The 21,678-nt window shown below is 46.3% G+C and overlaps 1 protein-coding gene and 2 long non-coding RNA genes across 5 annotated transcripts; 1 reads left to right on the top strand and 2 right to left on the bottom strand.

The window, feature by feature from the left end:
* Positions 1-8: 8 nt before the first annotated feature.
* LOC147004337 (uncharacterized) lies at positions 9-9,381 on the bottom strand. 3 transcript variants are annotated; one of them, XR_015047422.1, is made up of 5 exons: positions 9,280-9,381; positions 9,089-9,161; positions 5,658-5,734; positions 5,161-5,264; positions 4,430-4,490 (listed from the first exon to the last, which is right to left on the bottom strand). It is a non-coding gene; the product is annotated as an uncharacterized LOC147004337 (long non-coding RNA). The 3 variants fall into 3 exon arrangements; XR_015047424.1 differs by lacking the exons at positions 4,430-4,490; positions 5,161-5,264; positions 5,658-5,734 and adding an exon at positions 9-199; XR_015047423.1 differs by lacking the exons at positions 4,430-4,490; positions 5,161-5,264; positions 5,658-5,734 and adding an exon at positions 240-446.
* Positions 9,382-9,439: 58 nt separating this feature from the next.
* Positions 9,440-20,276, bottom strand: LOC147004335 (uncharacterized). Its single transcript, XR_015047425.1, has 3 exons — positions 20,230-20,276; positions 13,808-13,886; positions 9,440-9,466 (listed from the first exon to the last, which is right to left on the bottom strand). It is a non-coding gene; the product is annotated as an uncharacterized LOC147004335 (long non-coding RNA).
* Positions 15,070-16,208, top strand: LOC147004336 (C-C motif chemokine 21a). Its single transcript, XM_085839358.1, has 4 exons — positions 15,070-15,217; positions 15,306-15,426; positions 15,521-15,703; positions 15,786-16,208. Exons 1-4 carry the CDS (start codon positions 15,151-15,153, stop codon positions 15,814-15,816), a joined length of 402 nt encoding a protein of 133 aa, XP_085695484.1. The 5' UTR covers positions 15,070-15,150; the 3' UTR covers positions 15,817-16,208.
* Positions 20,277-21,678: the final 1,402 nt, after the last annotated feature.

Raw genomic sequence — 21,678 nt, 5'->3', positions numbered from 1 at the left:
GTACCTGTCCGTTGCTCCGATGCTCCTCCGATACGAAGATCCTTTCCTTTCTTGTGGAGCTCCACACAGCAGTCGTTTCTCTTAGCATCCCTCTGCCATTCTTCAGGTCCCAGTTCTGGCGCCAACTGTTGCGGCCTGCCCGCAGTCCACAACACGAACGGTTCAACTGAGAATGGCAGTTCGCTGAAAAGAGAGGAATCTAGACGGGGCGGAAGAAACAATGGAGCCAAGACAACAAGTTCTGATCAAGGCTCAATTTTACTATTTTCAGACACCCAGTTATAAAGGAAGGGGGAGGGAACCCAACTTCCCGCCAAGTAACTCAGGGTCCAGTAGCAGGACGAACACGTGTGTGCCTCCAGGCAGCAAAGGCAGGTTCCAGCAGTAGGTAGGCATGACAGGATGAATGAGCCGGTAGCTCCACCCTTGAGCAAGCAAGTTCCAGGCTGGGGGAAGGGAGGCCACAATCTTTCATTTTTATTTTACCAATAAATTTAAATTAACTGTCAAAAATTTACCAAAATCATATGAACCAAATAGCACTTAGGGCTGATTTTTTTTTAACTTAAAAAAAAAGTTTATATGTATATGTGTTTGCTTACATATATGTATATGTAGATTACATATATGTATATGTACCATATGAGTATCTGGTTCCCACACTGGGCATCAGAGGCCCTGGAGCTGGAGTCAGTCAGTTGTAAGCTGCTGTGTAGGTGCTGGGAACAGAACCCAGGTCCTCTAGAAGTACAGCCAGTGCCCTTAACCACTGAGCCATCTCTCCAGGCCCCATTTAGGGCTGATTTAATTGTTTTAACTTACACAGACACTCACTGATCTATAATACAATAAATGTAGGCGTGCATACAGAACACGTGTGTACACAGCCATTCATAAAAGCCCATAGGCTGGATTGCTTTCATTATACACAGCATTTTGTCCATTTTTCCTCTCTCTCTCTCTCTCTCTCTCTCTCTCTCTCTCTCTCTCTCTCTCTCGATAGGCTGGCCTCAAACTCAGAGTTTTTCCTGGGTCTGCCTCCCCAGTACTGGAATTAAAATCATTAAACTACCACACTCAGTGGTTAGATCTGCATTTCTAAATGCAATGTGACTTGGTAGAAATTTACTCAAAGACACTGAGACTATCCAAACATCTCTTAGAAAGTCTTGTATAAAAACCCAGTGGAAGGGAGCTGGTGAGATGGCTCAGTGGTTAAGAGTGCCGACTGCTCTTCCAAAGGTCCTGAGTTCAAATCCCAGCAACCACATGGTGGCTCACAACCATCCGTAACAAAATCTGACGCCCTCTTCTGGAGTGTCTGAAGACAGCTACAGTATACTTACATATAATTAATTAATTAATTAATTAAAAAAAAAACAGTGGAAATCAACAGGTCAACAAGTGGGAGTGTCTTACAGTTTATAAGTGGGTGTTGCCCCTGATTTGAGATTATAAGCAAGCAATGCCCTTTCAAAGGGAAATGTCTTTTGCTGTGAATTTTTCTTTTTGTTTTAATATTCATTTTGTTTTATTTTATGTGTGTTGGTGTGAGGGTGTCAGATCTCCTGGAACAGGAGTTACAAACAGTTGTGAGCTGCCTTGTAAGTGCTGGGGACCGAATTGGGGTGCTCTGGAAGAGCAGCCAGTTCTCTTAACCTCTGAGTCATCTCTCCATTACTGTCAACTTTTAAATGGCTAACCAAAACAGCAGGTGGCCATACTTTAGAGATCTGTCTAGGCAGATGTAAACTGTGACAGTTCAGTGTGACTCCTATTCTAATCAGATCCAGCTCTTCAATGTGGAGGAAGAGTACTCTCCCATCCACCAAAGGGCCTGCCTGGGTGACCTGCAGGTCCTCCCTGTCCTATCAGGCCAGAGTCAGAGGGAAATCACACGGATGGGAGAGCCTGGTAGGTCAGGTGCACAAAGCAAACAAAGAAATTGTTTTCCCCCAAAACAATTTCTCCCGCCCTGAGTATCAGCCATGGGCTTGTACCTCACAAAGGCCCACTAACCAACGCTCTCCTGTCTCCCACTAACCAACGCTCTCCTGTCTCCCCGTTTCTGGGATTGATGAGCCCTAGAATACAAGATGCGGTCATCCACAGTACAAGAGAGGAAAGGGGGGGGGGGGGACGGGGAAAAAACACTTAGATGAAAGAAAACACCAAGGTTAAGACAGGCTGTGTAGATTAACCCGGTAACAAGAGGTATAGGCTACCAAATCCTGGTTCTGATGCCAGAAAAGAAAAAAACAAAAACAAAAACAAAAAAAAACAAAAAAGGAAGGTCCTCATCTGATGTCAGAAAGATTCCAGAAAGGTACTTGAGAGTCGTCACTTCTCCCCTTGAAGCCTCAGATTTACAACTTAGATTTCCTGCAACCTACCTGGGGTGATTCTCACAACAAAGGTATCTCTCAGCCTCCTCACCATCAGACGGTCTACTACATCATCTCAGTCAAGCATTCCTGCCTTACAGTGAGTACCAGAAACAACAGCAGAAAACAACACCCACCCCCTTTTCCCTCGCAAACATACACATACATACATACACATATACACACATACATACACACCCACTTACACCCACATACACACATATACACACACAGACACAGACACACACATATACATACATATATAAACACACATATACAAACATACACGCATACACACACACAGTCCTTCTTTCAATGGTTGGTAGCTTTATACTCACAAGAAGTTACCTTCCAGTAGGAACACAATCATGTCCCACCTTATTCCTCAAAGACAAGACTGGGTAAGGCAGGTAGAAATTCAGCTAGGTCACCTAGACTGTGTGCTGTAATCTCAGTAACAGAACAGTGATTCCAGGCAAGGCTATCCGGGGAGTGAGTGAAAATGGAGACATAGAAGGACTGGGACTTAAGATGCTTTTACCTTAAGAAACTGAAGGATTGGGGTACAGTGCAGCAGTAGAGAGCTTGCCTGTGACAGGCCTTGCATGTGGTCCCTAGAAGTGGGGTGGGGGTATAAACCTGAAACCAGAGGAGAAGCTAAAACACAGAAAGCATTGAAACATGGTAGCCCCAGTGGTAGCAAAAACAACAGAAGACTTTGTCATCCTGGAAGTGAAAAGAGGATGATTTTCAAGAAGAAAGTGATGCACGGCATGTCTGCCGTGTGCGGTGCAGACATCTGATTTAGCTGCAGAAAGATTATTCACAGCCTTGAGAAGAACAGCCTTGGGTGAGTGAACCACACGGACATGATGGGAAAGTATCAAGAGGAAAAAAGTAGAGCCAGGTATGGAGGGTTATGCCTAAAAAGTCCAATATTTGGGGGCTGAGAAAGGAAGATGGTGAGTTCAAGGGCAGCTGGGGCAGAGAGAGAGAGAGAGAGAGAGAGAGAGAGAGAGAGAGAGAGAGAGAGAGAGAGAGAGAGAGAGAGAGAGAGAGAGAGAGCAGGAAGTGACAGGAGGGGAAGAGAGAGACAAAAGAGAAAGAACAGGCTTTGCTCCCATAAATAGAACACAAAATTAATGGGAGCCCCTCGTGTGTCAAAAGAAGAAAGTTCTCCATCAGTTAATGTGTGGACAATGACTGGGGGCTGGGAGGGGGAGGAATCTAGGAAGGGACAATGGCTTCCCAGGAGAGTCAAGCTAAGGAAAGAATGAAGGCAGAGAGGGGCTCTCTAAGTTAGCGTAGAAGTTTCTATTTGGCACAAACATCTGGTGGCAGCATAAGAGCCCAGGTAAGTTGAAGTTGCTGTTGGTGCATCTGAAGCAGGTGTTCATGGAACATAGGAGCTGCAAGAATGAATCCAGTACTGAGTGCCCAGAGCCTAAGAGCACCTGAGTGCACAGCAGAGGATCAGGGAGCAGTGCTGTCTGAGGAGAGACCCAGGGAATAGGGGAGTAAGGCCTCCCTAGGTTCTCATTCATCCTTCAGGGCCATAGACCATACTCTAAGGGAGAGACTTTTTGTTTTGGGGACCACAAAATATTCTCATTGACACTTAGTGGCCACCAAAGAGCCCTCAGAATGTGCTGCTGCAGCTGCTGCTTCACCCTTCCAACATGACACAGAGAGGCCAAGAACTCTAATGCTGGGCTTAGTGATGATATGGTATCAGGGGTAAGAGGATGCTCTTGATCTTAAGAAAATTTATCTTCAGTAGCCAACTCATCCAACCAATAAGAAGCAGACACAAGGCTTACTAACTCCAGCAGAACACATTTGTTTGGTATGACATGTCCACAGCAGAAAGCCCACATGGTAAAAACATGGGCATGTCCCTACTTTGAGTGGGAGATGACCCTGCACATAAAGGGAGGAAGCCCGGGCCTTAGTTGGTCCAGAGGGCAGAGAGCACAAGACCACATCTGCTGAGCCAACATTCTCCCAGGTGTTTTCCTGAAGCATCTTCAAAATGGAAAGGAAGTCTTGTGACAGGCACATCCTCTGCCTGGTGGGAGCTGGGCAGAGAGCCACAGCTGGAGGAGCCTGGGGACAGAGAGTAATAAAGGGAATTGACTCAAATGTCATGGTGGCCCAAGGTAGGAAGGTGGGTTACTGTGCACACATCCTGGTTTAGGGTGGAGCAGGTCCTTCCGATGGCTCCCCACAGGCTCCCGCCTGTCACAATCCATCATGGGCTCATGCTGCGGACCCACCTCCCACAGCAAAGGGCTGGGGAGATGAACTGCAACAGAGACTTTTGGGATCCTGAGTTCTCGTCAGAGAAGTGAGCAAGAAGACAGAGGCCGAGACTATGATTCAGCAGGATGCCGATGGAGGATGGAGCCTCCCCATCCCTTCCCACAATCCCAGCACAGCCCCATCCATTCCCATCCCTCAGACTTAAGGGAGGGAAACTCTGAAGAAGCAAAAGCCTCATGCAGGCACAAATTCAAGTTGCTCACGCCTTTAATCCCAGCACTTGGAAGGCAGAGGCAGGCAGATTTCTGAGTTCAAGTCTAGCCTGGTCTTCAGAGTGAGTTCCAGGACAACCAGGAAACCCTATCTTGAAAAACAAAACAAAACAAAACAAAACAAAACAAAATAAAAAGAATTTACAGCCTAGATTTAGTGGTAGATGGCAAGAATATATCAGTGCTTGATTAGAACTGTGAAGGTCACTCTAGCACTTCCTGACATGATAAATGGCACTGACCTTCTAGAACATTCCCTTTTGGCTCTCAAGAAGAACATTTCAAAATAGCCTGGAAGACATGAGGCCCCGCTCCTAGCTCAAGAGTTATTGACAGTTGATGGCTCCTAGGAAGGGAAGAGTGAGTTTTCTTTGAGGGTATGGTCCTTGGTAAGTCAACTAAATTCCAATGGGTGCCTCCATAATCCTTAGTTCATGGGCTGCACAAATTGCACTCAATGGGATATAAAATAGATTTAAAGGAGACACGAGGTTGGGAGGGGGTGGGGATGGGTACAGATCTTGGGTGGGTCTTGGAGGAGTTACGAGAAACAGTGGGTGTGGCTACAATAAATACACTGCTACTCAGTGGCTGCTGTGCTCGGGTCCCTACTATGCCAACCCCCTAGGGCCTAATCTCCAACTGGACAGACAAAGAACAAAAATGGTCCCTTTGTCCACCGCAAGAAGAAAAAAGAAACGAAGACAACATTGAGGCATGTGTAAACAAGAGTTCTTACCTCACACAGATGCCGGGACACAGGACAGAACTGTGCCTAGTAGGTCTGGGCATGCAGAACACTGTCTCTTCTCATACCTAGAGATTGAAGTCAGGGCCCTGACCACATGGTTAGGAAAAGAGCATGGGGAGAAAGGAAGCCCGGGAAAGAATCGGGAAAGATCTTCTTGTTTTCAGAGGGTGGGCGCTGCCAACTGCTGCCCTTCTTGCCTTCTCCCTCTCCACACATCTCTCAGCCCCTGCCCAGGCAAGGAGCATGGGGGATTTCCAGAGTGTAGCACTTCCAAGGTCAGGCCCGCTTCAGAGGCCAGAGGGCCGGGGGCCTGGGCAGGCAGCCTGACCCGTGGGAATCCAGACAGCGGGAAGGGAAGCCATTATTTGCGGTAAATCGTGCTGGCAGCTGGGGTGTGTCAGGGGGGATGGGCGTGGGGTGTCAAAAGGAGAGGCTGAAGCAAACTCACATGGAAACAGAGACCCAATCACACAGGTTCATATGACAAAGTCAACCACGCCACTCAAAACTGAACCAGACCGTGAAAAATCTTGTCTAGAAAATGCACCTCCATAGACAATACCCCAAATCTGACATGCTGGAGCAGACACAGGCAAGACAGTCATGCAGACAGAAAGACGGGCTTACATACAAAACTATGTAGCCAGTCACACGGATCCAAATGCTGTCCAACTCCATCCTTTAAGCACCTCTCCCCCAGTAAGCCTCTAGCTTTCTTCTGATCCCTCCTTCCTTTCTGCTGAGACCAGGTCTCACTATGTAGCCCTAGCTGACTTGGAACTAACTCTGTAGGCAGGTCAACCTCTAACTCAAAGAGATCTACCTGGCTCTACCTCCAGAGAACTGGAATTAATGGCATACCATCATGCTGGCCCTTCTCCCTCCTTTAAATCTGATTTGTAACTTCTATCCTATTGCCTGTCCTTAATGGGATAGCCTTGGATTCATGTGTATATCCTGATCTCAACAACTTGATGGTCATGTCTTAAATATCCACAAAAGGAGGGTCTTGCCCAGTGGCAGAGCACTAGCCTCACATATGAAGGTTTTTGATTTGCTCTTGAGTTCTATAGGGAAAAATTCAGAACACCAGTGACCCCAATACTTGAGAATGTTCAGTAGTTAATGATGGCAAAGATAGGTGCATGCCAGAAACTGTTCTCAGGGACAGACTCTCTTTTAAGATCTACCAAAGTCAGGTGTGAGTTCACGACCCTCTTTAGAATCCCACCTACCACACATCACCATGAAAAGCCTCAGTTTACCCAGGGTCCCATGCCTGCAGACTACTGACCCCCTACAGTCTGACACAGCAGGTACAAGGGAAGAACAAACTAGGCAGACATGCCTGATCCAGGTCACCCTTAGGGAACCATCAAAGTCCCAGGTGCCCCAGAAGGGGGCCCTGGCACAGGCATGGTTCCTTTTATAGCTCTATGGCAAGCTTTAATGTTAGCTGCAATCCCACTACAAGCCCAGCCTTACAGCCATACTCCTAACCAAACTCCAGTCTCATTCCCAGAAAGAGAAGGGTGGTGTGGTAAATGCCAACAAGGTGCTTGAATGGCCAAATGAGCCTGTCACAGAAGGCTTTGGTGCTCCTTCTCCCTTGGACCTGGATGGCCACCCGCCCTACTTGGATAGCTCTAGAGAGACTTACAGCCTCACACAGGGAACCTAGAAAGCAGCCCAGCAGACTCTCCCCATATCAGAGCAGAATTGCACATAACCATATATCCCTCCCTGAATTATCTTAGAAGTTCAGAACCAACCTCCAACATACAATGTAAACTCCTTGGATGATCCTAACCTCAAACCCAAATTCAGTGCCTGACTCCATTCTGTCTTTAAAAGACCAATCCAACATATACCAGCCTTTAACAGCAAGAATCACAACCCAGTTCAAAACTCCACACTAACAGCAGGATCCTTCCCTGTGCTGGCTATAACCCTATTCTAATCTGATCCCAGATCAACACCATTCTGGGCATCCATCTAATTCCAAACCCAACCCTGAACAGTTGCACACTGGGTAACATACACCTCTAAGCTGGGAATACGACTTTCACAGCTTCAGGGACTCAGTGGCTCTCGCTGGCACAGTCACCATCGGCTTTTGTCCATGAGGTACCTTATTCCTGGGATGGCTCACTCAGTGCTCTGCCGGGAACCCAGGAGCACCAAAGCACCCAGGCCTTTTGACCCTGGTGGAATATGCAGACCCATGGGTCCTGGCATACCCCAGAGCCTCTTCCAGGATTAGCTCAACCCTTGAGCTGAAATTCCCACCATACCCTCCCCTTGGCTCTTGTCTGCCAAACTCAGAGGGAGCATCTGCTGCCCTGGAGGCCCCGAGGAGACAGGAGTAGGCAGGCACAGAGCTGAAGAGAATGTGGCTATTCCAATACGGGGCTTTCCAGACTCTTGCGACACCTAAGATGTCTACCCCAGAATGGCCCCAGGTACCAGCCCCAGACAGGTAGTGGACCTGCTGGAAGTGAGGCTGAGAGAGGTAGCAATGCACACGGCTCCTCTCTCGCTCGCTCTAGGGACTTGGTCTGTCTCGTTGTTAGCGTTAGCATCAGTCACGCTCTCTGTAAGGAGTGGGGACTCCTTACACCCAGGTACCAGTGTAGAAACCCTCTGCTTCTGAGCCTCCATGGGCCTGTCAAACAGTAACCAGGCTTCCTGAGGAGTCAAGACTTTCACACTAAGGACTGGAATACTTAAGCAGACACTCAAATCTCAGACGGACACCCATTGGTCTCTGTGTCCTTTCTGCACTATTTACATGCAGTCTGGCTCAGGGACCCAAGGATGTAATCCCCTAGACCTCCGTGTTTGTGTTAGGGTTCAGGTGGGACTGTGGACTAGGATGAAGCCAGCAGTAAAGGCAGAAGACTAGGTGGGCGTGGCTCTCTGGAGTCCTGAGAACAGAAACAATAAGGTCCTCATCTAACTTCCCTCCAGCCTTGCTTCTTCCCAGGCTACCTCAGTGTCTCTAGTCACAGACCAGGTAGGGGCAGGTCCCATTCATCTCCTTTGTTTTCTTTTTTTTTTTTTTTTTTTTTTTGGTTTTTTCGAGACAGGGTTTCTCTGTGTAGCCCTGGCTGTCCTGGCACTCACTTTGTAGACCAGGCTGGTCTCGAACTCAGAAATCCGCCTGCCTCTGCCTCCCGAGTGCTGGGACTAAAGGCGTGCGCCACCACGCCCGGCTTCCTTTGTTTTCAAGACAGATGTTTCCTTCCCTAACTTTTTCCCACCAAGGTTTCCAGTCCCATCAAACCTTCAGTTACCCACAAGGGCCTTCCTTCATTTGGACTCTAAGCCCAGAAGCAAGCAGGAAGACCACCTGACCCCTGACCCCACAACCCCAGGATGCATCATCTCTTTAGGCTGTTCTATCTCTACAGGCTCACGTTCAGCAGGAGAGGTTCCTGGTCTGTGCTAGGAAGAGTTTTCAGGATCCAGGAATGTGGGCAATGATGGGACCTGAGGGGAAACCACAAATAAAGACAAGGCAGGATCTTAGGTGAGAGAGAAGCGCCTAGATATTTTAGAAGTCAAATCCACACGGCCCCCTTTTCACTCTTTATACCCCCTCCCCCACCTTTATTTCCTGTGCTAGGCTGGAAAGTAACCTTCCTCCAGAGAGGCAACTGGGACATCATTTCCTCTGGTCACCTTTGTTCCTTCCCACGAGCTTTTTGCCCATCTGGAGTGTGGGATGGGAGCAGAACCGGCCCAGGTGGCTCTTTCAGCGTCACCCATCAAATGCTTGGAATTACCTGGACAACCTGGTAAAAATACAGATTACTTGGCTCTGTTCTGAGAGTCTATTTAAGTTGATCTGGGATAATGGCAGATGCGTTTATTTTTAACAAGCTTTCCAGGGGATTCTTAGTGCAGCCAGTTTGGGAAAGAGTCAAATTCAGGATGGCTGTCATCTACATACCTAGCTCTAAGCCCTGCGATCTTCCTTTTTTAGAAAACTCAGAGACAAGTTACTGCTTTAGGGTTCTCTAGGGGAGCCAAACAGATGGAACAGGTACATGCTCAAAAGGATATTTATTAGCCTGGCTTATACAGTAGCATCCAGGCTACTCAACAATGATGATCTTCACACTGGAGAAGCTAAGAGCCTGGCAGCTGCTGTCCACAAGGCTGAATACCTTAGCATGCCAGACTGGCACTGATGGCCTAGCAGAGTCCCTGAAAGCCACTGGTCTTAAGGTTGGAAGCCAGAAGAATCAGGGTTCTGACATCAGCAAGGAAAGGCAGTGGCAGCAACAGAGTAGATAAACTCACCAGCAAGACTCAAGGCGAGCAGGCAAAATGCAAAAGTATGTTGTCCCTCTGACCTTCTTATAGCTGGACAGTTACTGGAAGGAACTACCCACATCAAGTGGGTAGTCCTGTGTCTATGATGTGCTTACCCACTTCAAGTGGGTAGTCCTGGCTCTGTGATGTCTACCCACTGTAGCCAGGAAAACCCCAGGGCTGGAGAAATGGCTTGATGAGTGAAAACATTTCTCTTGAAAGCCTGATAGCCTGAGGTCAAGCCCAGAACCCATGAGAAAAAGGCAGGTGCAGCTGCATGCATCTGTAGACCCGGCATTCCCATAGTAAAAATGGAGGTAAAGACAAACCTTTGCCTCAGTGAGATGGAAGGCAAGAACTGTCACCCCAGAGTTGTCCTCCGACCTCCATAATTGAGCTATGGCACATGCAAGCTCAGATGCATGCATGCATACTCTCTCTCTCTCTCTCTCTCTCTCTCTCTCTCTCTCTCTCTCTCTCTCACACACACACACACACACAGACTAGTTAATTTTAAAAGAAAACAAAAACCTTCCTAGATATTCTCAGAGGCTAACCTTATTCTAGATACCCCTCACAGGTGTGACCAGAGATTTATCTCCTAATTCCAGACCCACTCAGGTTGACAATTAAAACTTACCACCAGAGAGGCGACGGAGAGCTCTCCTAGAGGACGGGGGTTCACTTCCCCGCCCCTGCTCGGGGTGACTTACGCTGCCTAGAACTGACTCCAGCTCTAGAACACCCACGTCGCACAGATCCATACACACAACAAATAAAACACAGCTCCAACGTGGCTGTACACACCTTTAGTCCTAGCACTCAGGAGGCAGAGACAAGCGGATCTCTGTGAGTTTGAGGCCAGCCTGCCTGATCTACGTAATGAGTTACAGACCAGGCCAACCCTACATTGTGAGACTCTGTTTTAAAAGGAAGAGAAAGAGAGAAGAAAGAAAGAAAGAAAGAAAGAAAGAAAGAAAGAAAGAAAGAAAGAAAGAAAGAAAGAAGGAAAGAAAGAAAGAAAGAAGGAAGGAAGGAAGGAAGGAAAGAAGGAAGGAAAGAAAGAAAGAAAGAAAGAAAGAAAGAAAGAAAGAAAGAAAGAAAGAAAGAAAGAAAGAAAAGAAAAGAAAAGAAAAGAAAAGAAAAGAAAAGAAAAGAAAAGAAAAGAAAAGAAAAGAAAAGAAAAGGAAGGAAGGAAGAAAGAAAAGATAATAACCAGAGCTACTCACTACCTTCTGTGTCACCTCCACAGAGGAGAAAAATAGATGGAAATTTAAATTTTTCTAGTGCCAAGATCTAGGTAAAAAAAAAAAAAATCTAAGACATCTTGTGTTGTTTTATTTGAGACAATGTCTCACTGGCTGTCATAGAACTCCATTTGTAGACCAGGCCGGCCTCAAACTCACAGAGATCGAATTGCCTCTGCCACCCGAGCGCTGGGATTACAAGTTTATGTCTTCTGCTTCAGGACATATTATCTCTTATTTTTCCCAGCCATTTTCCAGGAAAACCACCTTCTTGCTAGCAAGGATGCTCCCTGCCCTGCATAGTGTCTCAGCCTGCTAGCAACCTCAGTTCCCCAGCCCTTGTGACCAATTCTTCTTCCCTGTGAACCATCCCAACAGTACCCGTTTCCCCCACAGAAGGAACCCCAAATACCACCCTGTACAGCAAAGACAACACACTTAGAAACATCTCTTTGGGGAAGTCACAAGTAGATGATGGCACTGTCCTCAATAAGGGCCGTCAGCCAGGCATAGTGGCATACTCCTTTAACCTCAGGCCTCAGGAGACAGAGGATGGTTACATCTAAGTTTGAAGCTAAGAGTGTTATCAGCCTCTGAGAAGCATAAGAACTGATGTCCAAAGATCCCACACTAGATGGTCTGAGTTTCCAGTAGTCGTCAAGAAGCTACAAATACTCAAAATATAGCTCACTCAACAGAAAAACAACAAACAAACAAACACTGAGAGGAGAAACATTACTGAGAAAGCCCAGACATCCGGCACACTACCAAAAGTTATGTTATTGTTACTTAACAACCTTCAGGTGGCTGAAGGGAACTCTGGGCAGAAAAGTAAAGGAAATCTGGGAACTGTACATCCGTGAGAAGAGGAGGTTTAGAAAGCAGTGTATGGAACTGCGGAGGACAGGCAGAAGCAGCATCTCACAGCCTTGATGCACTATTTAGGAGGCAGAGGCAGGACCATCCGAGCTCAAGGTCAGTCTGCACTACAGAAAGAGGCTGAGCCCAAATTCTGCAAGGAGATGCCAGGTAAGACAAGCACCCAGGGGTGAGGATGGGACTCAGGTCTGTCTCAGCTGTCAGGACAGACTGTAAGGTTCTTAAGAGGACAAAAGAAGAGGAGCAAACAAAAAAAATCAGTACACACAAGGAAATGATACAGATGAAAGCAGAAATAAATAAAGAATCAAAAGATGATAAAAATAAAAATCATTAGAAGGCAGAGGTTGGTGGATCTTGTGTGTGTGTATATATATATATATATAGATAGATAGATAGATAGATAGATAGATAGATAGATAGATAGATAGATATAGATAGATATCATATATAAAATAAGATAAAGGGTCATTGAATGTCACCCTGGATGCCCTGGACTAGGCTGGCTTTGAATATTATATATATATATAAAATGTCAAGGGAGACAGCTTAGTGGTTAAAAGCACTGGCTTCTCTTCCAGAGGATCCAGCCTCAGTTATCGAAACCTACATGGTGGCTCACAACCATCTGTAACTGCAGTTCTGAGGGACCGGATGCCCTCTTCTGCCCCCAAGTGCATGCGCACACGTGCACAGAAGCTATATATATATATATATATATATATATATATATATATATATATACACATACACACGCACATATAAATGTATGTATATATATATATATACACATGTAGGAAAGAACATCCACACACATGAAATAAAATCATTTTTTTTAATTTAAAAGATCAAGTCATTGAAGTCAAAAGTGAAAGTAGGGACATCAGTATAATTTGACATAAATAAAAAAGATCCAATAAACTGGGTGTGGTGGTGCTTGCTTTTAATCCCAGACTCGGGAGGCAGAGGGAAGTGGATCTCTGAGTTCAAAGCCAGCCTGCTCTACAGAGCAAGTTCTAGGATAGCCAGGGCTACACAGAGAAACCCTGTCTCAAAACAAAAAACAAACAAAAAGGGTGTGCTATGTATGACTCTGTTCCAACCTAGGTGAAACGGATAAATTCCAAAATCACAAAAACTACCAAAATCAGCTACAGAAGAAACGCACCTTCCTTCCGAGTGGGTTCGCACCACGTGAGAACACTGAATAAGGAATAACAATTGCAAAATACCCAAACTAATAAAATACCAGGTCCAATGGCTTCAGTGGGAATTCTCTTCAACATCACAACAGTTTTAACATCCATTGTTCTCAAAGTTTCCAAAAGTCTGAAGAGCTGGCATTCCCTAACACATTCTCTGAGGTCAGCGTTACCTGATCCTGAGGCTGGAAAACGAGCCTACAGGAAAACAGCAGACCAACCCCCATCCCTTATACATGAAAACACAAAATATTTAAAAAAAAAAAAACAAACTCAGCAGCACAGTGAAGTATTATGTACTACGACTAAGTGGGGTCTGCTCTCAGGTTAAAACAAGACCACATTAACATGAAGGGGAAACCCATACAATCTTACCGCATTATTAAAAATAAAATGAATCCAGTGCCCTTTCAGGAGGAGAAAATAATAGCCCATTAACTGAAAATGGCAAGAAACATCCCAACATAATAAAGGACTATGAGAATCCTACCTTGTCGTCAATAAGGAAAGACTGAGCTCTCTTCAGATCAGGAACATACAAGATGCTCACTTCAACCCAACAGTGCAAGCTATAGTGGAGAGAGGGAGGGCAAGAGAGAGAGAGACAGAGAGAGAGAGATAGAGACAGAGAGACAGAGAGAGAGAGAGAGAGAGAGAGAGAGAGAGAGAGAGAGAAAGAGAGAACTATTAGCAATTAATAATTCCACCACTCAGAGGCAGAGGCAGGTAGATCTCTGTGAGTTCAAGGCCAACCTGGTCTATGAATCCCAGAACAGCCAAGGCTACATGTGACATTGTGTCTCAAAAAAGTAACAACAATAACAACAACAACAACAAAATTCCAAAAGGAAATAAAGAACACAATTATACTTATAACAGCACCAAACAGAATATTTATAGATAAATTTAATCCAGTAGGTATAAGACTTATACTGTGAAAAATACAAAGCATTCTAATTAAAGGAGGCCTGAATGAATAAAAAGCTACCCCTTATTCATGGATTGAATTCTAATTTTACAAAGACAGTGATAACAACGTAAGGGGTCCTCAGATTTAGTACAATATCTAGTAGAATCCCTAGAGAGGGATGGAAAGGGGACAGTTGTGTAATTATAGTATATTCCCAAAAGCTAAAAGAAATAATAATAAATAAAACATAAGGGAGGGGCAGAAAGATGGCTCAGCACTGATGGAAGGGTGTTGCTCTTAGAGGACCTGAGTCCAGTTCCCTGCACCCTCACCTACCACTTCCACCCACAGCCACACAGAAATACACATTGTTTTAAAAAGCAGAGGAATGTTTCATGGACTTGGATCTGTTAATGATCGGTTCAATGTGATGTTGTGTTAATAACATCACATCTAGCAGGGGGAGACGGGGGGAGTTGGGTTTCACAAAACTTTTAAATTTTGTGCGCTACTATCAGGAAGCCTATATAGAATGAGAGGATGCATTTGTATATCATATGTCTAAAATAAGGCCTATTGTCAGGGATCTATAAAGAACTCCTAGTCATTAGATAGATTATTACTTGCCGAAAGGAGAGGAGATGTGTGGGGCTTGAAGGGCAGGGAGGAAGCAATCGTGCTTTGGGGACAGTGGCTGGAAGGACCAGGGAGAGATGAGGAGCTGAACAGCTAGGAGCTGACCGTATGCTCACACTAATGCCATCTGATCCAACTCACAGGAAAAGGAGGGGGAGCGAGGGAAGCGAAAGTCTCAGACTGCATAAATAGGCAGCAAGCCAGTCGCAGCCCACACACACAGACCCCAACTTGCGGCTGTCCATCTCACCTACAGCTCTGGTCTCATCCTCAACTCAACCACAATCATGGCTCAGATGATGACTCTGAGCCTCCTTAGCCTGGTCCTGGCTCTCTGCATCCCCTGGACCCAAGGTACCAAGGAGGGAGAGGCTTTAGCTGGGGAAGGGGGCCATAGAGACACCTTATAAGCCGCAGCTGGGTCTGTGCACCTACCTTGCAGGCAGTGATGGAGGGGCTCAGGACTGCTGCCTTAAGTACAGCCAGAAGAAAATTCCCTACAGTATTGTACGAGGCTATAGGAAGCAAGAACCAAGTTTAGGCTGTCCCATCCCGGCAATCCTGTGAGTGCGCTGATCGGGTGGGTACAGGCTGGTGGTTGGGTTGGGAAGGTGTGATGGGCCAGACTAAGAAAGCTTGCTGCCCTCCAACCCTCAGGTTCTCACCCCGGAAGCACTCTAAGCCTGAGCTATGTGCAAACCCTCGGGAAGGCTGGGTGCAGAACCTGATGCGCCGCCTGGACCAGCCTCCAGTCCCAGGGAAACAAAGCCCCAGCTGCAGGACGAACCGGGGAACCTCTAAGTCTGGAAAGAAAGGAAAGGGCTCCAAGGGCTGCAAGAGGTGAGGCTGCTGAAGGGATGGAAGGGGAACAAAGAGGAGCCTCCCTCCACCTGCCTCTCACACTTCTTTTCTGCCCTGCCAGAACTGAACAGACACAGACCTCAAGAGGATAGCCCAGTAACCAGCCTGGAGCCCAGGAGATCCCCCACGAACTTCAAGCTGGGTGATTCACAGTCCAACTCACAGGCAAAGAGGGAGCTAGAAAACAGACTCAGGAGCCCAGAGCAGCCACCTCATGCTGGCCTCCGTCACACCCTTGCCCTGCTTCAACCATCACATCTGCATGGCCATCCCTTTCTTACCTGGCGGAGCTGCCTTCCCTGGGGTAGACCTAGAGAGTCAGAAGAAAGAGTGTTTCCCAGGGAATGAGGAAGGAGACAGCAGGACTGTCCCCTCTAGGCGGTCACTCAGGTCCCAAGACCTGAACCTGCTCTCCATGGCGCCCTCCCCTTGTCCTTGCACCTATGATTCATACCTAACTGAATAAAAAGGTGATCCAGCCTCAGGCCGAATTCCTCAATTCCTGGTTGTGTGTATATATGTGTGTGTCTGTATGTGTGTTTATGTGTGTGTGTGTGTGTGTGTCTGTGTGTGTGTGTTTATGAGTGTATGTGTGCATGTGTGTATGTGCATGTTTGTGTCTGTGTGTGTGTTTATGAGTGTATGTGTGCATGTGTGTATGTGCATGTTTGTGTATGTGTGTGTATATATGTGTGCATGTGTATATGTGTATGTATGTGTGTTTGTGTGCATGTGTGTATGTGTTTATGTTTGTGTGCATGTGTGTGTATGTGTGTGTGCATGTGTGTGTGTGTGCGCACGCATGTGTTCATTTGTGTGTATGTGTATTGTGTGCATGTGGGTTCTATATTCACACTTGTGGGGGACATGACGAGGCCAGAGGAGGACATCAGGTGTCTTCCCCTATAGCTCCACTTCCCTCCTTTGAAACACAGCTCGATAAGCCGGGTAACCTGCTAGGGTCCACCCATTGCCACCCTGCAATCCTAGGGTTACAGGAACATGCAGCCAGGCTTGGCTTTTACATGAGTGTTTGGGGGTTCAAACCCGGGTTCTTTTGATTTCATAGCAAGTGCTCGAATCCCTAATCATCCCCTCAACCCTCTCTTCTAGTTTCTTGAAGCCAAGGAACAAGTTTCTCAGGACAGGTCTTTGAAAGCTCAAGATTCACACATAAATCCATCTTTCCTTCAAGAGGGCTCCAGCCAGGCTCCCCTCTACCTCTTCTTAGAGAGGAGACCTGCCTATCCCCAGGCATGGGTAAAGAAAACCACTGAGGAACCATGACTATGTGGGAAAGCAGGGGACAGATCATGGAGGATGGACGAGAAAGGCAGGGACCTAGGGAACCAGTGATGGCTGTAGCAGTTTGCACAGAGCCCAAGCTGGCCGCAGCATTTACCACTTACAAAATCACCAAGGCATCTGCACGTGCCCCTCCCTTCTCATGGGCTGGTGAAGACAAGTGACCCTAGTCTTTGGTCAATCAGGGGTGGTCTTAGCCTACACACTGAGATGTGCACAGCACATTATAAGATGCTGTACATTATAAAGTGTCTTTTTAATTACTGTGGTTCCTCCTCCAAGCCGCTATACCAGAATGCTAGCAAAAAAACTTGCCATCAGATTCTCACTCATAAGGGAATCCCTTTCTCAAAGGCTGTGCAGTTCTGAGAACACTGGACCCCAGGTGAGACCTTCTACCTGCCCCTGTTGACCCCCACAGCCATGCTATCTTGGGATGCAGCCAAAAAAACCTCTGACCCCTGGGATCCCCACAGGTTGCGTCTCTTCAGATGCATGCCAAATTTGAGATGTGGGAATTCTGACACTAGAGCCACTGAACTTTTGACCTGAGTGCCTCCCCACACCCTTGGAGCCATCTGCCTGTCACTTCCCTCACTGCCAGGCATTACAGCCCAGTGTCCACAGCTGGATCTGCAGGACAGTCACCTCCACAGACTGGAGAAGCCCCTCCCTCCCTCCCTCTCCTGGCCCTCCAGGTCACACTCCCTCTTCCCCATTGTTACTTTAGAGTCAGACATTTACAAAAGGCAAAGGAGTCTTTCATAGCTAGAACCCTCTATTCCCAGCCCTGCCCAAACTCAAGTCTGCTCTAAAGTGAGAGGAAAATCAGGCAGAAGCAATGCCTAGCCAGGCCTGCTGGTCCAGGACTGTAATCCCAGCTACTTGGGAGACTGAGACAGGAGGATGACACAGTAACAGCCTGCCTGGCTGCAAGAGAAGTTCAGGGTTAGCCTAGGAAACACTGCCCAACTTTTGAAAAGAATTCTTTTAGGTAAAAAATGTGGCTGAGGATAAAGCTGAGTTGTAGAATGCGTGTTTAGAATGTGAGAGGCCCCGGACTTAATAACCAGTAGCAAAGGAGAAAAGTTCACTAAACATCTCACTGTGGCTATGTGACCAGCGCTTGCCTCAAGCCCTGCTCTCAGTTAACATGCAATCCTTTTCTCTTTTTCTTTTTGTCTTCAGTGAATGAGGGACCACTTGTCCATTTCTTTAACAAATTTGTCCGGTTCTTCCTTATTCTCATAAAATATTTCTTCAATCACACAAACATATTCATGGCTTTAAAAAGAATGTTTAATGGTTTGTTTTTTCTTGCAAGAAAGTGCCAGAATTTTGTTCTACGCAGCAGCACCCCCACCCTGACCTTTAACTCCTAAGATATTTCTTCTGAGCTCTGCTGCAGATGTGCAAATCCCTGTAACTACTGAGCGTGCTGAGTGCCATCAATAGAAGACCTCTTGCTATAAAAAGTGAGGATTTAGCTCTCTCACCACTTCCCCTGCCATGCCGCCTTCTGCATGCAATGCCCACAGTTCCTGTATCACACCATGCTCCATTTATATTACCAGAATTGTGCAGACGTCCGTTCACTGAGGAACACAGAGTGACGTGTGCACACTTCTTACCCCTCCTCTGTTGCTCAGTTTTCCCCTTTTCTTGACTTCTCTTTAAGCTCTTTTGGGGATTGAACTAGGACCTCAGACATGCTGGCCAAGGGCTCTAGTGAAATACTTTCATGCCCCACTTCTGGCTTTTTGTTTTTCTTTTACTTAAGATTTAAATTTGGGGGGCTGGAGAGATGGCTTAGAGGTTAAGAGCACTGACTGTTCTTCCAGAGGTCCTGAGTTCAATTCCCAACAACCACATGGTGGCTCACAACCATCTGTAATGGGATCTGATGCCCTCTTATGGTATGTCTGAAGACAGCTGCAGTGTGTGTGTACTCATTTTAAAAAGATTTAATTTTTTTTTCAATTTAGTGTGTGCATTTGTGTACACGCATACAGAGGCCAAAAGAGGGCACTAGATCCCCTGAGCTGAAGTTACAGGCAGTTGTGAGCTTCTTCCAGCCCTCTTCCTGCCTCCATGGGTGGCACATGTGAGGCATAACTCACACACTCACACACACACACACACACACACACACACACGCATTAAAAAATAAATCTTCACTAGGCAGTAGTGGCACACGCCTTTAATACCAGCACTCAGGAGGCAGAGGCAGGCGGATTTCCAAGTTCGAGGCCAGACTGGTCTACAAAGTGAGTTCCAGGACAGCCAGGGCTATAAAGAGAAGCCCCGTCTCGAAAAAAAAACAAAAAAACAAAAACAAACAAACAAAAAAAGATAAGTGTTACAGAATATTTGAACCTGTTTCTAGTTGTGGTGTGGCTCAGCCCTTAGCATACACCTTTCATCCCTCTGGCTGGAATACAGACACACTCTTAGCACACACCTTTAGTTACAAACAATGAAGGTAATGTTAGTTTGTAGAAGGAAGCAGCCATGTTTGAAAGTGTTGTCTAATTGAGTGGCAGACAAAGTGATGAATCAGAGAAAGATCTGACAGAACAGGATACACCCAACTTTCAGGAGAAGAGAGAGGAAAGGGAAGCTACTTAAGGGAGAAACAGACAGTACAGAAAGAGCATATTCGTGGAGACCATGCAGTAGAGTTGAGAGAGAGAGAGTAGAACAGCACAGAGAGGGGTGAAGAGGCAGTTTTACTGGGATGGTTATACAGAGAGAGGGTGTAGAGAGAGAACAGGCTAGACACAGGTAAAGATAGAAATGAACCAGAGATGAGAAAGAGAGGGAAGATTAGAACAGATTGCTAGAGTTAGTTTGAGGCCAAGCAGAGCAATTCAAGAGAGGCTGAGAGAGAAGCCAGACTGAGTCAGCCAGCTTGGAGAGGAGTTTGAGCCAGAACAGCTGAGTTGAACCAGCCAGTTAGAGTTCAGAAAGAACTAGGAAAGGGTGAGCTTACTCAGCAGTAAGTCTCAGAGGCTGAAACCATTTAGGTCTAGATTAGATTGTACAGAGGCTAGACACTTCCAGGGCTAAGGCTAGGCTAGCAGATGGAGGCAGTAAGCCTCAGAGAGGACAGTTATTATCCAAGAGAATAAAAGTTATTTTTACGGGTAACACTAAACGGCTGGTTAGAAAAGGAAACACTTCAGCAAAGACCTACTCACCAACAATGAACGGAAATTATAAGTCTGAAGAACTTCTCATGGCTTCTACCTGTACACAACCACTGTATGTACTTCACTGAACACTGTGCTAATGGGCAACAGAAACTGTAAAAGGGAAAACAATTGCTAAACAATTGCTAAAACAATTGCTAAACAATTCTAAACTTTACAGAATTCCATGAGAACATCTCTGGAATCTTGTGTTTTCCTTTTAGCTCTGAAGTATTAAACTACCTTATTTGTTGGTTTATTTATACATTGTGTGTGTGTGTGCGCGCGCGCGTGTGTGCATGTGCACACACATGCACTTGAATATGGATACCATGACATGGATGTGAAGGACAGAAAGTTCTCTCTGCTACACAGGTTGCAGGTGTCAAACCCAGGTCACCAAGGTTGACAGTAAAACCCTTTCCCTAATGGTCCGTCCTGCAGGCCCATTTGTTGCTGTTAATTTTAGCCGAGATTTGCCTATGTAGCACAGACTGGGCTTAAACTCAGCACGAAGTCTAAGCTGGCCGTAAGCTCCCTACCACCCCACTGATACAGTCTTCTGCCTGTTCGTTAGGATAATAGGCATGAGTCACCATACTTAGCTGAAGAAGACGTCTAATGCTTTTTTTATTTTTTAAATTAATTTGAGTGAGTACCTGTGTGTGTGTGTGTGTGTGTACACAACAGGTGCATGAGCCTCAGTGAGGGAAGAAACGGGACATCAAGTGTCCATTTTTGGTTTTGTTTTTTTAATCAATCTCCACTTGTTTCTTTGAGGTAAGGTTTCTCCCTGTACCTGGCGCGCATGTTTTCTTGGCCAGGCTGGAAGCCACCCCCAACAAATTCCTGCCTCCCTCTCCCTTAGAGCTGGGGTCGCAGATACACATGAGGTGCCCAGCTTTGTTACTAGGATCTAGTGGCAAACTGGAACACCCCGGAACTCTGTTGGTGCTGTTAATTTTTGCTTTAGATACATTGGTTGTGATAATAGCGCAATAACATAAATCAATTCAATACTAAGAGACTAAGCAGACATACCTCCTTTGAACCTCCGTATGGTTCAAAATCATACAGAGCTATTGGTTTCTATCTTGACACTCCCTGCCACGGGCGAGAGGAGGGACGCGCCACTGGCTCCGCCACCAGGGGGCAGCAGCATCGCCGCGGTCCTATGTCAACTAAAGAAACAGCCCTGGCTTGCGTGCCTCATCTTTGTGAAACGGATTTGTTTTTATTAATTGTGTATCGTGTTAGAAAAGATATTTATCATTTATTTGTCCCCATTTAAGAATAGAACAAATTTCTTTTCCGCTCGTCAGTTTCAAGCCTTTCATCAGGCACAGAACAGCATTTCGTCTCTCGAGAAGCCTCTAGGGAATAAAGAGACTTTTGCTTAGAGTGGGTTCTGCTGCTAAGTAATTGAGGACGCTAGAAGTGATGTGAACTTCCTTCAGC

The sequence above is a fragment of the Mus caroli genome, unplaced genomic scaffold, assembly GCF_978045245.1.
Source record: "Mus caroli unplaced genomic scaffold, Mus_caroli_1 scaffold_6, whole genome shotgun sequence".
NCBI classification, from domain to species: domain Eukaryota; kingdom Metazoa; phylum Chordata; class Mammalia; order Rodentia; family Muridae; genus Mus; species Mus caroli.
This window is presented reverse-complemented; position numbering and strand designations above follow the sequence as displayed.